At 47.9% G+C, this 15,588-nt stretch overlaps 1 protein-coding gene across 17 annotated transcripts in view; it reads right to left on the bottom strand.

Annotated features, from left to right (window-relative positions):
- LOC102959813 (phospholipid-transporting ATPase IB) overlaps nucleotides 1-15,588 on the bottom strand; it is a 609,397-nt gene that overhangs the window by 65,702 nt on the left and 528,107 nt on the right. For all 17 annotated transcript variants that reach the window (XM_042984757.1, XM_042985236.1, XM_042984810.1 and 14 more), the window contains one exon: nucleotides 451-539. In XM_042984757.1, the coding sequence (XP_042840691.1) occupies nucleotides 451-539 (89 nt within the window). The remainder of the gene's footprint in view (nucleotides 1-450; nucleotides 540-15,588) is intronic.

Raw genomic sequence — 15,588 nt, 5'->3', positions numbered from 1 at the left:
ACCTCATTTGGAGTATTCCGTCTCTTTCTCATGGATAAAATTAAAACTTACATTCTCTTGGAACGTAGTTGCTTCACTTACCTTGTACACAAGACATTTCAGAAACAATATTATTTTGAAACGTAAGCAAAAGTTGAGCATGAATTGTTTCCTGTCTGACCCACATTATAATTTCATCTTTGTGATTAATGTTCACATAGATCTGTACACGGACACTCTAAATAAATTATATTTGAAGGATTCCTACTGTGAGTTACTGGGAAAATGAAGACTCCTTCCTTCCAAGTATTTTCTAATTTGAAATGACCTGCACATACAGTTTTTGGCCAGGCAGGAGACCTGATTCTTGAGAAGTCCCGCAGCATGCAGGACCCTACCGCAGGGTTCACGAAAGGTGATTGCAAGGGCAGCTGAGCAAGACTTAGGGCGGCCACTTCACTTTTCACTTACGCTCTCCACGCCACATCTTCGATCAAACACGCCGTGGGAACCAGAAATAATCCCAACCAGAAGTGTGCAGAGCTCAGGACCATGGTTGCCTGCAAGACAGAGAAGTGACACGTGCGTTAGGTTCGTTCTTTCAAAAAACCTATGTGATTTAATCAATGGAAAACATTCCATAACACACACACACACACACACACACACACCAGACATTCAATCACAGCGAAAATGTGCCTCTCTGTTGATCTCCATCAGCTCTGGTCTCCTTTCATTTTTACAAGCGTTGTTGTCTCCCTCTTTAAAAAGTGCTTTTTTAAGCCTCTTTCTGATCAGAACGCTGTCCCCAAATCCCTCCTATATGGAAAGGTTGGAGCCAGCTTGCTATCAAATCAGCTTTTCTCTAGGAGGCTCATTACATCCACTTCCCTTATACATCAGCTCATGTTCCTTCGCTGCTCATTCGTTCGTAGAACCAGTACCTTGGTGCAAGGTACAGTGACTCTGAACACCCAGAAGAGGAAAATGAATGGTTATAGTCCTTGCCTCCCAGGAACTTAAAATCATTAAGTACACACACACACACACACACACACACACACACCTACACACACACACACGTGGTATAATCTATAGATATTCCCTGATTTTCAACAGGGTCATATGCTGATAAACCCATCATAAGTTGAAAATATCATAAGTCAAAAATGCAGTTAATATACCTAACTTACTGAACACCATAGCCAGTTGGGCAAAATCATCAAAACCCTGTTTTATTTTTTTAAGTTTATTTTTGTTTTGAGAGATATATAGAAGCACGCTGGGGAGGGGCAGAGAGGGAGAGGGAGACAGAATTCTAGGCAGGCCCCATGCTGTCTGTGCAGAGCCCGACGTGGGGCTAGAACTCACAAATCATAAGATCATGATCTGAGCCTAAATCAAGACTTGGAAGCCCAAACAACTGAGCCACCCAGGTGCCCCAAGCCTATTTTATAATAAAGCATTAATGTGGAAAACTGTATGGAGGTTCCTCAAAAAATTACAAATAGAAATAACCATAGGGTCCCAAAATTCCACTACTGGGTATTTAGCCAAAGAAAACAAAAACACTAATTCGAAAGATATATGTGCCCTTATGTTTACTGTAGCATTATTTACAATCCATAGTCAAGATATGGAAGCAACCTAAGTGTCCATCCACAGATGAATGGATCCAGAAGATGTGGGGGGGGGGTGTGTACGGACACACAACGTAATATTACTCACTCACACACGCGGAATATTACTCAACCGTGAACATGAATGAGATCTTGCTGTGTGGGACCACGTGGATGGACGTACCAGAGGGTATAATGCTGAGTGAAAGAAGCCAGACAAAGACAAAAGCCATATTTTCCCTTCCACGTGGAATCTAAAAAACAAACTTATTAACAAACAAAAACGCAGAAAAAGACCCATAAGTACAGAGAACAAATTGGTGGTTGCCGGAGGGGAGGGGGAATGCAGGGAGGGAGGGTAAAACAGACGAAGAGGGTGACAGATAGAGGCTTCCATCACGGGGATGAAAGGCACAGCCTAGGGAAGACGGTCAGTGGGACGGGAAGCGTTGTATGGTGACACGTGGCAGTCATACTACAAAGAGATTTGTTGCATCACTACGCTGCACACCGGAAGCTAACATAACGTGGTGTGCCAACTATGCTTTGATAAAAAAAAGAAACAAAAAACGAGAATCTCCTGCGACGTACTGAATACGGTGCTAAAAGTGACAGGTAGTTGTCTGGGTGGCGAATGGTTGTGAGCGTGTCGGTTATTCACCCTCGGGGCTGTGCCGGCTGCCTGGGGAGTGGCCACTGCCCGGCGTCACGAGAGACAATCGTACCACATGCCGCTGGCCTAGGAAAAGATCCAGATTCAAAGCTCCAAGTACGGCTTCTACTGAATGCGTCTCGCTCTCACGTCATCATCAAGTTGGAAAATCCTAAATGGAACCATCCTAAGTCAGGGACCGTCCGTACACGACACAGCGGAATATGACATGTATTGTGATCACATTCTAGGGGGTTTCAGAAGGCTGGTCAGGCTCCTTAAAGAACACAGAACGTGAGATGTGTCTAGAAAGATAAGCAGGGTTTCGGCAGCTAGGGAAGGGTAGAGGGAGAGCAGTTCCAAGGGGAACGATGAGTGACAGGGACAGGCAGCGAGGACAGCAGCCTTTGATGAGCTTTTCTTGGTCCTGGCATGCTGCATCACAGACAGTTTGGGGCAGAGGGTTTTAAGGTATAGAGCTGTGGGGCCAAGTTAAATGTCAGGGGAGGAGGGGAAAAGAGAATGTAGGGCAAAAGCCGGGGAGGGAGGTGCGGACAAGTTTGCTCTAAGCAAATGTGGGGGCTGGGGAGTAGGGAGTCCTTAGATTGGGGTTTCCGGTGAGCCGGGCTGGGAGCTTGGAGCTGGCTAGCAACCGGCAAGTTGGCCTGGAAGGGTGGGCCACTTCGAAAAGGGACAAAGGTGACAGAACCCTTCACGTTCGTTCCTTTGCTTTTCTGGAGTCCTCACCATTTGGTTCCACGGGAAGAGAGAGGTTTTGCCACAACTCATTACCAAGTGGCCGGAGGCTTTCCGAGGGCGGGCGGGCAGTGGGGTCGAGGCACACGTAAGCTGGGGGACACTTGCAGGGACGCGGCAGGGCTGAGAATCAGGGGGCGCTCAGGGCAGCTCTCTTCAAGTGCAGAGGGCGGGGTTTGGCCCCCACGCGGCATGCTAGTTTCAACGCGCTCTCTGGTTTCCGTCCTCTGTTCTGGTGGGCCCGCCACACCCACCGCGGCCCTTGTCCCGAGCAGCCACGGCAAAGCCCACGCCTAACCACTCGGGTCTTGCCTCCGAACTCTGTCGCGTGGCTCTCCGCGGGACTCGGAGCTTCTGACGATGGGTCTGAGACGCAGTGAGGTCTGGGGTAAAGCTGAACTCCACCCAGGGCCTGGAGGACTTGCTTTGATTTTTCTAAAAAAAGTGCCTGTTTTCTGACTTAAAACTATGGGAGCGCGTTGCGCCCCATCCATCACGTCTCTTCCACTTCATCCTCAGGAAATAAGTAATGAAGTGTCCGAAGAAGTAAGCGCAAGAATATTCACACCGTGCTGTGCTACCAAAGACAGGAAGAAAGAAACGTCCAAGAACAGGACTTAATTATATTGTGGTACCTACAGACAATGGGCTCGTGGGTGGCAATTAAGAGGGACAGAGAATTAGATTCGTTGGCACGGAGGAATGTTATAAGGCTAATGCAAACTCCGGTTCTGACACCTCTTCCAACGGACCCACCATGGCAATGGGAGTGTGGGAAAAGCAGCACAACTGGGCCAAATCTCGAAATTGAACTTGAGATGCCATGTCCTGATGCAGTCTGCTACAAGTTCCCGTGTCTTTGAATGTGAAGCCTTCAGCACGTGTCTATATACGTCAATATACACTCCGATTGTTGTAGGTCGTGTTTTAGGATTTGCTCACCTTTCACAAATGCACTTTGGGACTTCAAAAGGGGTGGAGTGGTCCCGGCCTTGCCGGGCTGGAGACTAACACCCGCTTTCTTACGTGCAGCTGACATGTTCGTGAATAATGCATCTGGGATACAGGAGGACGGTGACTGGTGTTTGCATATCTCTCTGGCTATCTCTACTTCCCGTTTTTTCTACTGAAAACATGTATTACTCACATGAATGAAAGATGTAACCCGACCCCTCCCTCCACCTCCCAAGCGAACCATGGGAAGGAGCCCATCAACAACCCTCTTGCCTCTATGGCTGGCTGAGTCCCCAGCCGCAGGGCTGAGTTGGCACCTTGGGTATTGCTCTCTGCTGTACCCGCCTGGGGTGGTACTTGCCCATGGAAGGTGGGACTGGTTTGAGCTATACTTACCGGGGGTACATCCTGGATCATCTGCTAGGTGTATTTACCAAAGGGTACGGTCATTTAAAAATAACACTTGACAGCAATGATTTAAACTAGATTACGAAACTCAGTAAGAATTTTACTTGCTGAGCGAAGTAAGGACCGTGAACTTTGAGCTGCCCTACTGGAAATATGAAGCCCCCACCCAAATTGACAAAAGTTATATAGAGATTTGCAAATATTGTTGTTGCTGTTGCTGGTGTTTAAAACTTGGAGCCGGGAAGATTTCATGTATATAACTTAAAAGTGTGGTTCCAGAAAAGTTTCTACAGATTTTCATGGAATGACTGAGGTCCAACGTCCTGAAAGCTTCCCTAAGGCCACAGCTTTAGTTGTTTAAACTTAATTACATTTTCTTGTTCTCTTAAGCATGACACACACACACAAAATGTTTATTGAGCTGGGCTGGGTGACAAATGGCACTTAATTACTCTTTCCCCTCCCCTCTCCTAAGTACTATTGAGTGAGGTTTTAAAAATATCCTTTTGATGTGCTAACAGTCTGTTGGGAAGAAGGGACCCCCTCTTCCCAGTTAGCACATCTTTACTAGCACAGACATGAGCCACTCGGGTGCCAAATGCACAGGAACCCACTGCAGTAAACTGAGGCTCAGGTGGGTAGAATGAGTTGATACATTAGGGCGCAAAAAGGTGAGAGCCCAGACAAGACTGGAGGTTTGTCTGACTATAATGAGCTGCCCAGCACAGCACTGAGTTAGATTAGAAGTATGAACCAGGGGCACCCACAATAGGAGTGATCAGGGATTAGTGCGTTTGTTTGCTACAGTGCTACTAATCTCACACACACACCCGCAAACTCAGGTCCAGCCATCCAGGAACATGGTGATAGACCAGGAGTTTGTTGTTGTTTTTTTTTTAAGTTTTATTTACTTGAGAGAGCGCACATGCGTGTGCAAACATGAGCAGGGGAGGGGCGGATAGAGAGGGAGAGAGAGAATCCCAAGCAGGCTCCATGCTGTCATTGCAGAGCCTGATGCAGGGATTGATTTCACCACCATCAGATCATGACCCTAGATGATATCCAGAGTTGAACGCTCAACCGACAGAGGCACCCAAGAGACCAATAGACGAGAAGTTTCAAAAGGGAAGCAGAAGTAACCAGAGCCAGGTAAGGTACTTCGTGCTCCCAGTGCGGGGTGCATGGGAACCAAGGTGCTGACAGCGGAAGCCAACCGCTCACCTGCCCAGAGAAGGAACTAGGGCTTCTTTGTGCATCTCTATGTGCAGGACTTCCCATGTGACCCCTCACAGTTCCCGTTGCACAGAAGGAAATTTAATTCTGCAACTTCCCCCCAGGATCTGCTGCCACATCCAAAGCCGTTGGTTGTCCCCAAGCCCCACTGCCTCCCCTAAACGTGAGCAATGAGGGGCTTCCTTCTCCCGCACCCGCCCGTCCCGGGGCAGGAGAGAACGAACATCCCCCAGCACAGGCTTGGCAATAACACTCAAGCCCCAAGTCTGACTTCCATTTAACACCAGACACACAGGGCACCAAATTCAAACTGTAAGTCAAAGAAAATCTGGAGGACTTGCAGTGTCACAAAAACAGAACCAAAGAACCACGCCCCCCAATCCCTGCGCCCCCCCCCCCCCACCAGCCACAGTAACAAAATTAAGCCAAACCTCTAAGGACCATCTGCCTGGTAGGGACACTTGTATTTGTGATTTCTACTCCTTAGGTCTTGTTTACCCCTCACCTTTCCTAAATTTGTGTTTCCGTTCAAAGGCCAAGGGAGCCCTAGTTTTGTCGGTGAGCTCTGGCTTTCCAAAAACCTTGTTTGCCACGGATGCGCACGAGGGAAGTTAAATCCGCTTTTCTCTCTGCGAGAGTCGTTTCGGGAAGGGTGGCGATGTACGTTCTCGCACTATTTGCTCTGGGTGACTGTGGGACAGTCGACGCGTTTGTTTAGGAGCTGTGCACCCCCCACACGCCGAGGCTGAGAGGCAGGTGCGCGGCACAAACCCATCCTCCCCAGAGAACTCTGGGGCAGGCGCAACGACAGACAGGTGCAGGGAAGACTATCCCGTGTGTGGCCCGATAAAGGACTGAGCTGAGACCACATCCACTCGCTTCGGGAAGGAGGGCGCAATTTCAGGCTGAAATCGAGTTCCCTTCCCATAGTCACGTGTGCCCACAGTTCTCCTCCACAGAATACCTACGGCATTAACGTTGGTGCCAGTGTTACACTTAGATTTACTGAAAAGTAACATCTCAGTTGTCTCCCACAGAACGTCCTCAGACGACTCTCCTCCCGCGCGCTTGGAATGCAAATGAAGTTTTGGAAAAACAACCAAGCGATGCCAGAAGCGCCTACATACCTGTGCTAACTCAGAAACCACCCCACATGCCTGATCTGGACATTTAAATGCCGGCCCAGTGGCACGTCCAGATCTACCTGCACAAAAGGGGACTTGAAGCCATAACCCCCGGCACAAGAAGCTGCTACCTCAGCCTTGCTGTGATCCCTGAAGATGGGCGAGAAGAAGCAACCACCTAAAAATATCATTCCCACAAACGTGGGGTCGTTAAGAACCAAGCATGTAACAAACGCTCTCTTTTCGACAGTGGGCTTTTTTTTTTTTTGTCACTAAAGCATAAGGTGGCTCTATCAATGGACACCATTATTTTGAAACCCTCAAAAGTTAGTGGTGGATGATTAATGTGGGGCATCTGGGTGGCTCAGTCGGTCGAGCGTTCGACTTCGGCTCAGGTATGATCTCACCGTTCGTGAATTCAGGCCCCGCGTCGGGCTCTGTGCTGATGGCTCAGAGCCTGGAGCCTGCTTCGGATTCTGTGTCTCCCCCTCTCTCTGACCCTCTCCCGTTCACACTGAGTCTCTCTCTCAAAAACAAATATTAAAAAAACAAAACAAAACTGTATTCCCCCTCCAGGAGGATAAAGGAATGCTTTCCGGGGAAGGGGGGGGGGGTAATTATAATTTAAATACAGTCAAATGCACAAATCTTCAGTTTTTAGTTCAAAGAGTTCTGACAATTGTGTACATCTGTATAACTACACCTGCCTGATCCCTCCCCTGCCCTGATTTGTCACTAACAGCTAACTTTTGCCTGTTTTAGGACTTCACGTAAGCGGGAAGACATTCTTTCACCCAACATGATGCCTTTGAGATTCATGCGTGTTCCTGCGGGTATCTATAACCTATTTTTTTTTTTAATTTTTTATTTATTTTTGGGACAGAGAGAGACAGAGCATGAACGGGGGAGGGGCAGAGAGAGAGAGGGAGACACAGAATCAGAAACAGGCTCCAGGCTCCGAGCCATCAGCCCAGAGCCTGACGCGGGGCTCGAACTCACGGACCGCGAGATCGTGACCTGGCTGATGTCGGACGCTTAACCGACTGCGCCGCCCAGGCGCCCCATATAACCTATTCTTTTTAAAATGTTTGAGCGGTATTCTGTTGTGTGAATATATCACAATCTGCTTAACCAGTCTCCTGTGAATGGACCTTGGGGTTCTTTCTAGTTTGGGCCTATTATCAATAATAAGGCTGCTGTGCGCGTGTGTACAGAGTCGTTTTTGTGTACATATGTTTCTGTTTCTTTGGGGTCAACACCTGAGAGTGGGGTTGCTCTGTCATGCGCAGGTATACCGCAGAGATGTTGGGGGTTCAGTTCCAGACCGCGACAATAGAGCAAATATTGCAATGAAACAAGTCAAATGAGTTTTTTGGTTTCCCACTGCATATAAAAGTTATGTCTATGCTATATTATAGTCTGTTAATTGGGCAATGGAATTAGGTCTTAAGAAACAATGCACATACCTTAATTTAAAAATACTGTACTGCTGAGAAAAGCTAACCATCATCTGAGCTTTCAGCAAATCGTAATCCTTTTGCTGGGGGAGGGTCCTGCCTCGATGTCGATGGCTGCTGACTGATCGGGGCGGCGGGTGCTGAAGGCTGGCGTGGGTGTGGCAATTTCTTAGAAGAAACACTCAAGTTTGCTGCAGCAAGGGACTCTTCCTTTCATGAGTGGTTTCCCTGTCACATGAGATGCTGTTTGATAGCATTTCACTCACAGTGGAACTTCTTTCAAAACTGGAGTCAGTCCTTTCAAATCCTGCCGCTGCTTTAAGTACCAAGCGTATGTAACATTCTAAATCCTTCGTTGTCATGTCAACAAGCTTCACAGCATCTTCAGCAGGAGCACAGTCCATCTGGAGAAACCATGTTCTCTGCTCAGCGGTGAGAAGCAGTCCTCACCCCATCGCGTCCTGTCACGAGACGCAGCAACCCCATCCACCTTCAGGCCCCACTTCTAGTTCTGGTTCTCTCGCTGTTTCCACCACATCCGCCGTGATTGCCTCCACCGACACCCCGAGCCCCCAGAGTCATCCCCAAGGGTGGGAATCCACTTCTGCCAAACGCCTGCAAATGCGGATATTTTGACCTCTTCCCACGAATCACGAATGTTCTTGATGACATCTAGAATGCCGAATCCTTTCCGGGAGGTTTTCAATTTGCTTTGCCCAGATCCATCAGAGGAATCACTTTTTATGACATCGATAGCCTTTCAAAGCGCATTTCTTCAATAGTAAGACTTGAAAGTGGAAATGACTCGTCTATCCGTGAGCTGCAGAATCCACGCCGTGGCAGCAGGCGTGGAAACGTTAGTCTCCTTGGGCGTCTCCATCAGAGCTCTTGGGTGACCACGTGCACTGGCAACGAGCAGCAATATTTCCAAAGGAATCTTTCTTCCTGAGCAGCAGGTCTCAACCGCGGGCTTAAAATATTCAGTAAACCATGTTGTAAACGTGACGTGCTGTAAACAGACATACTGTCATCCAGGCTTCGCTGATCCACTTGTAAAGCACAGTGGACTGGGCATAATTCTAACGGGACCTAGGATTTTCAGAACGGTCCGTGAGCACTTCACGGACTTCAACTTCAGCGAAGTTGGCTTCCGGTTCAAGTCACCAGCTGCATTAGCTTCTAACGAGAGAGTCAGCCTGTTCTTTGGAGCTTAGAAGCCAGGCAGTGGCCTCTCTCTAGCTGTGAAAGTCCTCAGTGGCATCTTCTTCCAATAGAAGTCTGTTTTGTCTGCATTGAAAATCTGCTGTTTGGTGCAGCCACCTTCATTAACTACCTCGGCCAGACCTTCTGGAAACTTGCTGCCGCTTCTCATCAGCACCTGCTGCTTCACCCTGCATCATTTATGTTCTGGAGGCTTCCTTCTGTAAGCTTCACGAACCCACCTCTCCTAGCTTCCAACTCTGCTCCTGGTAGCCTCCTCACCTCTCTCGGCCTTCATAAAACTGAAGAGAATTAGGGGCTTGCTCCGGGTTAGGCTCTGCTTGGAGGGAATGTTGTGGCTGATGTAACCTTCTGTCCAGGCCACTCCAGGTGACTCTGGATCTGCAATAGGCTGTTTCCCTTGCTCACCATTTGTGTGTTCACCGGAGAAGCCCTTCCAACTTCCTTCCAGAACGTTTTCTCTGCATTCACAGCTTGGCTGTCTGGTGGAAAAGGGCTACCTTTGGGTCTGGCTCAGCTTTGGGCAAACCTTCCTCACCAAGCTCGATCATTTCTGGGTTTTGATTCGAAGCGAGAGACGTGAGACTCTTCCTTACATGTGAACACATAGAGGCCGCTATAGGGTTATTCACTGGCCTAATTTCAATATTGTTGTGTCTCGCGGAACAGGGAGGCCCAAGGAGAGGAGGAGAGACCGGGAATGTCTGGCTGGGGGTGGAGCAGTCAGAACATACACATTTGTGGATTGAGTTCATGGTCTTACATGCGTGTGGTTTGCAGCGCCCCCAAACTCTTGTTACAAGAGTAACGTCAAAGATCACTGATCCCAGGTCCCCATAACAAATATAATAATGATGACAAAGTGTGAGGGGCCCCTGGGTGGCTCAGTTGGTTAGGCATGCGACTTCAGCTCAGGTCTGATCTCACTGTTGGTGAGTTCAAGCCCCGCATACAGGCTCTGTGCTGACACCTTCAGATTCTGTGTCTCCCTCTCTCTCTGACTGTCCCCCACTCACACTCTCTCTCAAAAATAAATAAACATTGTTTATTTTAACAATAATTATTATTAATTATCTATAATTAATATATCTATATTAATTAATTATTCTAATTAATTATATTAATCTATTAATTAATTAATAGATTAATTAATCTATTATTAATTATCTATAATTAATATATCTATAAACATATATTCTATATATTTATGGAATATAATTTAATTTATTATATGTTATAAATTATTATAAATAATTAATATAAATTATTATAAATTATTATAAATTATTAACATTTTAATAAATTAAACAATAACAATGATGACAAAGTTTGAAATCTTGTGAGAATTACGAAAACGGGACACAGAGACACAAAGTGAATGCTGGAAAAATGGCACCAACGGACTCGCTCAAGGCGGGGTTGCCACCACCCTTCGATGTGTAAAGAATGCAGTATCCGTGAAGCACAATAAAACGAGGTGTGCTTGTGTGTGATGAACTTTATAAGAGACACCCCAAGAGGTCACCAAAGCAGTTGCACGAGTACAGTGGATGTCTGGGCAGCTCTGCTGTCCCACGTCCTCACCACGCTTGGTCTTGTCCGTATCTTTCACGGTAGCCGTTTCAGTGGCTCACTGTGGTCGTGACACCTTGCGTGTGGGCTCTGCTCTCACAAACACTGTCATCACCGCGTGAGCTACTCATGACAGAAGCCACAGGAGTGGGGAGCCTTCCCCCACTAACTGGCAGGGCAGCGCTGACAAAGCCAAAAGCTCCAGAAAGAAAACTCTGAAGGAAACACAGACTCCCCTCACCCCACCCCACCCCTACCCAAGGGAGGGAACTCTTATTTCAGGGCGCGTGGAACGGGACGATTCTTTACAAATCCGTGGCGACATTTCAACTCTCATTTATTCCCCGGCCAGTGACGAGACGGCAGTTCCCGATGTTTCCGGAACAGGCTGTGAAGACGTGGAGTGTGGATGCTATGATTTGCTTACTTGGATTATTAACTGATCCTTTTTCGGGTAGTGGTCCTTTTGATTTCCCATTTCGCTCTTTAGCACCCCATTTTAGAGACCACGAATTTCCTGAAACGATTTTTCCGGAGGGGAAAACAATTCTTACCATTCTGCACAGGGCCTGGTGCGGGAAATTAAGGCAAGGAAATCAGCTATCACTGCTATGAAATGTGGGACTCGCGTTCAAGGTGAGAACAGGGACAGGTTTAAAACTGGTGCTGTACAATTTTTTTTTAATATTTATTTGTTTATTTTGAGAGAGCGAGCGAGAAGGAGAGAGAGCAAGACGGCACGCACGCGTGAGTGGGGGAGGGGCAGAGAGAGCCGGAGAGAGAGAATCCAAACGCTAACAGTGCAGAGCCGGACATGGGGCTCGATCCTGCAGGGGCTGATGGGGAGGGCTGCAGGGACGCCACGGTACCAGTTCTGACTCTCCTCCCCTAGAGGTGGGCCTGCAGGCTTCCAGAAATTATTCTGTGGGTGTCTGTGGTACAGTGTTTCTTCTGGGTGTTTATAGACAATTTCAACACTATTTCTAGATTGTGATTCTCGCGTGATTTTACAGAAAGCCGAAAGAGTCAACTGTGCTGTCACAGAAAGTTATCCATTTCCCTGAGGAGAAAAATTAGATGTCTCACAGTGGCAACAACCACGGTAATTTAGAATATTAGGCTAGATATTAGAGCACAGTATTTATGACAGATATCAATAAAGATGACCCACCTCTTCGATTTGCCGCCTGAGTGACGAGCCCCCCGAAGAGAGACGAGCGCCCCTCACCATGACTACTATTGGCTGGCCCTCAAATCTGGAAGATCCAGAGACACAGACATGGTCCCCACAGAGCCCAGGGCTCTGGAACAGACAGGTGCCGCTTTCACTCCATGCATATTCACTGGCCGCTGTGGTGCCAGAATATACACCCTTGTGACCTAGCCTGTGGGTCGCCTGCACTTCCTAAGGTGGAATAGGAGCTGGTTCCCTCCTCCTCCCAGAGAGGCAGACGAAATCAAGGTCTTGAACCAAGAGGCACTGCCGAGGAAGGACGTCTGAAGGACCAACGAGAACGATCGGCAGGTGTTTCTTGAAAAGCTGAGGGGCTGTGAGGGCTTCTGTGGGAGGTGGGATTGACGGAGCACTGGCAGCCCGAGCTGCCGTAACAGCATGCCAGGGACTGTGGGCGTAGACCACAGACATTCATCCTCATAGTTCTGGAGGCTGGACATCTGGGAGCAGGGCGCCCACGAGCCTGCTTTCTTGTGAAAGCTCTCTTGTGGCTCGCAGAAGGCTGATTTCTCACTGTGCTCACATGACCTGCGTGTGTGTGTGTGTGTGTGTGTGTGTGTGTGTGTGTGTGTGCAAGGAGGGAGGGAGGGAGGGAAAGAGAAGGAGCAAGTTCTCTGATGTCTCCTCTTACAAGGGCACTAATCCCACCACGAGGCCCCCCCGCCCTGCCACGTGACCTCATCTGAACCTAATCACCTCTCAAAGGTCCCATCTCTAAATTACCATTACGTTAGGGGTTAAGGCTTCAATATAAAAATTTGAGGGGGACACAGACATCCAGTCCCTAACAGGCACAGACAGCCTACCTGGACCTCAATCCCACTCTGCCGCCTACTCTTATTTAATCACCAGGCCTTGGCTTCTTCCTCTGTAAAATGGGAAATATATATTACTTAACTCACTAGGGATACCATGAGTCCTAAATGAACAAATGGAAAGTACCACAAACAGTGTGTGGCCCATGGTAAGCACTATACACGTTACCTATAATGAGCTGATTTTTTTACCCTATTGGTAGAAGCCCCAATCTTACTTGGGTATCCTAGCAGTGAACAATAGTGATAGAGAGTGGCTCTTGAGTGAGTTTTGAGGGGGGCTGGGTCCAGAAGATGACGATCTGTCCCAGCTGTCAGGAGGTTCACGCGTCACTGCTCTCAGGTGGCTGGACAGGTTGAGCCGTATGAGGCAGGATTCCCAAGTTATATTGCAAACAGGTTGCTTGTGGGTGATGGGCAGCAGGTGTTAATAGTGAAAAAAGCTAAATAGTGAAATAGCTAAGATCTATTCTTTAGGTTCAAGTATGAGCACCACTCACTGGTGCTGACTGCTGACAGGGTGCCTTCTATTTTTAATTGATCAAGGTGAGCGTCCTATCATCATACCAGGCCAAGCCCGGCTCTCATCTCTATAGAACACCACTCAGAGCACAGACTCAGCTGTCGCTCTTCGATGCTGAAAGATGTCCACTGATAACTTACTTTGTACCCAAGTAGAAAAGAAAAAAGAGTAGGGGCTAATTGCTCATGAAAAATGTTCTCTGTGTGGGAACACGTCAAAAGGCTAAATACAGTGCCTACCTGAGTCCCCGTCCAGGAAGCTGGGGAAAATGATCAACCCAGACTGTCACAGAGCCTAAGCTGCTCCCACAGGGCTGAGGAGTGAGTGAGATCTCCCCAGTAATGCAGAATTAAACTGTAGAATAAACAGCCCATAACCATCCTGATCCTTAGCATAGATTTAAAGGAATTCAGAGATGGGAGATCCGGTCGGCCTCAGGTTTTCCCGTAGGTTCCTTGGTGGCAGGAACCACAAACTAAAAGACACTGAATCATTGTTTCAAGTGACGATAAAAACTTCTACCCAGGACATGGCCTTACAGGTACATAAGGCCAGCAGCCACTCATGTAGCCTGACAGGACTGACCCTAGGAAGGATTGTCTCCCCAACTTTTACTGAAATTAATGCAGAGGTAGACAATGGGAACCACATAACTAATAGAATATATACACTCACACACATATCCTAAATATGAGATATTTTATCTCCCTGAAAAGTCCCCACTGATCACTACTTTGTGCATTTAGAAAACTTTTTAAAATGCTAACATGACCTGGAAGATTTGCATAGTCCCAATTAGAGTAAAATCCATGGGATTAACAAGACACATCTTTCTCGATCTTCAACCTTACCCAAAGGTTTGAAAAATAGATGATTTCATATTAAAGCCAAGAAAAGAGGATAAGGGGAAGACGGCAGCAGAGCAGGAGGACCCTAGGCTCATCTCATCCTGTAGAAACACAACTAGGTAACTATGAAGCCATCCTAAATACCCCAGAAATCCATCTGAAGAGTGGCATAACAAACAACTAAAGATAGAGAAGATGCCACATCGAAGAAGGCAGGAAGTATAGAGACGTGGCTTGGGAGAGAAAGAGACTGTGGTCACTGTGGTCGAGGAGGGAGCCACAGTTGCAGAGAAGGGCGAGAGACAGACTAGGACACAGGGAACAAGCATACTAGGAAAACAAATCCCCATGGTAATTGGCGTGGAAAGCGAGAGGGCCCAAACTGTGTGAGTTCTTACAACGAGTGAGGCTTAAAGCCTGGATTTTAAAAGTCAGTGGGCTTGGCTCTGGGACAGCTCGGAGGGCATTGTGCTGCTCTTGCAGAGAAGGCAGGGCAAACAGCTCACGGACGTACACCATGGAAAACGGAAATAGGGATATGAAGAGCCACTACGGCACACGGTAGGGAGATTATTCACTCATCTCAGAGCACGACCCAGAGAGCCGGCATTCACGGAGGGATAGCTCAGAGAACAAAGGAACTGGCTGCTGCCATTTTCCTCCTGTGCCCCTCAGCATAAGCCCAGGGCCACCTGGGAACCTGCAAAGTGCTGACACTTGCTACCTAACTTGCTTACACCAAGCCCTGCCCCTGATGTTCTGGTGGAAGTGCTCCTTCCGGTCATGCTTGCCTCAGTCCCAGCATGGTGGTGGGGGGGGGGGTCCCCCAAAACACCGGCCCAAATCCCTGCTAACATGAATCTCCTAACAAGGGAGTTTTGCAAGGCCTCGGTTCCAGTGGCAGTGACAACAGGTCTCATTTCACAAGCAGACCAGGGCACACCTAGTTAAAATGCACCACATTCAGGCCAGGGATCGAATACTGCTCACAACAGGCAAAGAGAGCTTCTGACTTGAAGGATAAAGTGGCCAGGACACAAGAACAGAGAGTACACAGCACACAGTGGAGACACTCCTGGAAACGCGAGGCCCTTGGGAACAAGGGAAACTACACAGCAGGGCACTACAGGACCTCTTCTTCATAAAGTCATTACCTTCAAAACCAGGGGACGTGGCTGACTTTCCTAACTCAC

This window comes from Panthera tigris, chromosome A1, assembly GCF_018350195.1.
Source record: "Panthera tigris isolate Pti1 chromosome A1, P.tigris_Pti1_mat1.1, whole genome shotgun sequence".
In the NCBI taxonomy this organism is placed as follows: Eukaryota; Metazoa; Chordata; class Mammalia; order Carnivora; family Felidae; genus Panthera; species Panthera tigris.
Note: the sequence above shows the minus strand (reverse complement) of the source record. Positions and strands in the feature narration are given on the sequence as shown.